This window comes from Oreochromis aureus, linkage group 3 (genome assembly GCF_013358895.1).
Source record: "Oreochromis aureus strain Israel breed Guangdong linkage group 3, ZZ_aureus, whole genome shotgun sequence".
In the NCBI taxonomy this organism is placed as follows: Eukaryota; Metazoa; Chordata; class Actinopteri; order Cichliformes; family Cichlidae; genus Oreochromis; species Oreochromis aureus.
Window position 1 is genome coordinate 127,282,884 of NC_052944.1, and position 1,894 is coordinate 127,284,777.

The window sequence follows — 1,894 nt, forward strand, 5'->3', positions numbered from 1 at the left end:
TTAATGAAAGAAAATGTACCTTCCACCCCATAATTACTCAAATTTCTTTATATTCTTTAGAAGAGAGAGCGGAAGAGGAGCTCAGGATTGTGCTTTTAGGGAAAACTGGAACTGGAAAGAGTGCAACAGGAAACACCATCTTAAGAAGGAATGCTTTTTGTTCTCAACTGAATTCGATGTCCGTAACCTCACGATGTCAAAAGGAAACAGGAAAGTTTGACGATCAAAGAATGGTTGTAGTTGATACTCCTGGTCTGTGTGACACACAAATACCTGAAGAGGACTTGGAAACAGAGATCAGTAGATTTATCTCCTTCGCCGCTCCTGGTCCTCATGTGTTCTTGGTTGTTGTTCAGGTTGGTAGGTTCACAGGCGAAGAACAAAAAACAGTGAGAAGAATTCAAGAAATGCTTGGAGAAAAGTCAATACCTTACACTATTGCTTTGTTCACTGGTGGAGACAAACTGACGGTTGATATTGAAACATTTTATACTCAAAACAAAATTCTCAATGACTTTGTTAATCAGTGTGGAGGAGGATATCATGTTTTTAACAACGAAAGCACAGATCCCTTTCAGGTCAGAGAGCTCATGAAGAAGATCAACACCATGGTTCAGAGAAATAAAGAAAGATGCTACACCAATGACATGTTCAGAAAGGGACAAGAAATTCTGAGAAAAGAAGAAGCAGACCTTAGAATTGTTCTTGTTGGGAAAACTGGAGTTGGGAAGAGTTCATCAGGAAACACAATCTTAATGGGAAATGTTTTTAAATCAACATCATCTTCTTCCTCTGTGACATTAGTTTGTCAGAAAGAAACATCTCAGTTTGATTTTAAAAGACTAGCTGTAATAGATACTCCAGGTCTGTTTCACACAAAACTAACTAAAAAGGAAGTCAGAACAGAGATCTATAAATGTTCATCGTTTGCTGCTCCTGGTCCTCATGTGTTCCTGATTGTGATAGAGCCAAATTTATTTACAGAAAAAGAAAAAGAAACAGTAAAAATCATTAAGAAGCTGTTTGGAGATAATGCAGCACGTTACACCATGGTCTTATTTACCCAGAAAGACAATCTGAAGCCTGGTGCCGTCGACATAGGAGCATCAATTAGTAACAATCCAGCTCTCGGTGATCTCATTGATCAGTGCGGTGGGCGATATCATGTTTTTAACAACAGAGAAAAGGATCCCTCTCAGGTCAGAGAGCTGTTGGAAAAGATCAATACAATGGTTTGGGAAAATGGAGGAAGCTACTACACCAATGAAATGTTTGACAAGGCAGAGAGCGCTATAGAAAAAGAGATGGAGCGACTTATCAAAGCTGAACCAGAAATGACAAAAAAAGAAGTGAGACACAGAGCAGAAAGAAAGAATGGGTTTATTCAACAAAGTTTTCTTGCCGCTGTCACTACAGTTGCTCCAGGACTTAGTGCTGGTGCTGGTGCTGGAACTATTGCTGCTGCAATTGGGACTGGAATTGGTATAGAAGTTGCTATTGGTGGTGCTATTGGAACTATAGGAGGTCCAGTGGGAACTGCAGTAGGAGCTGCACTGGGAGCTGGAGTGGGTCTTGCAGTGGGAGCTATAGCTTTGAAAATGAAAACAAACGATTGTGTTACACAGTGATTATTTGCAAATTCAATTGAATTTGTATTCGCTGTCTCACTGAAGTCACAATAACATGAAGAAATGGGAAAATAATCTCATGATTATTATCTTTATTGCTTTTTATTTGTATTTTTTATCATGTTTTGATATTTTTTGCCTTTACTAAAAAGAAATACTTTCTGTTTTTTTTCTGCACATTTTCCAGAGTAGGGATATAAAAGAAATAATACTTATTGATTTCTGATCATGGAATTTCTGAGGCATTTTTAAAAATTCTTTATTCA

At 37.9% G+C, this 1,894-nt stretch overlaps 1 protein-coding gene across 1 annotated transcript; it reads left to right on the forward strand.

Moving 5' to 3' along the window:
* Nucleotides 1-407: 407 nt before the first annotated feature.
* LOC116329737 (GTPase IMAP family member 9-like) lies at nt 408-1,628 on the forward strand. The gene has a single exon (XM_031751809.2). It carries the CDS (start codon nt 408-410, stop codon nt 1,626-1,628), a length of 1,221 nt encoding a protein of 406 aa, XP_031607669.2.
* The last annotated feature ends 266 nt before the right edge of the window (nt 1,629-1,894 follow it).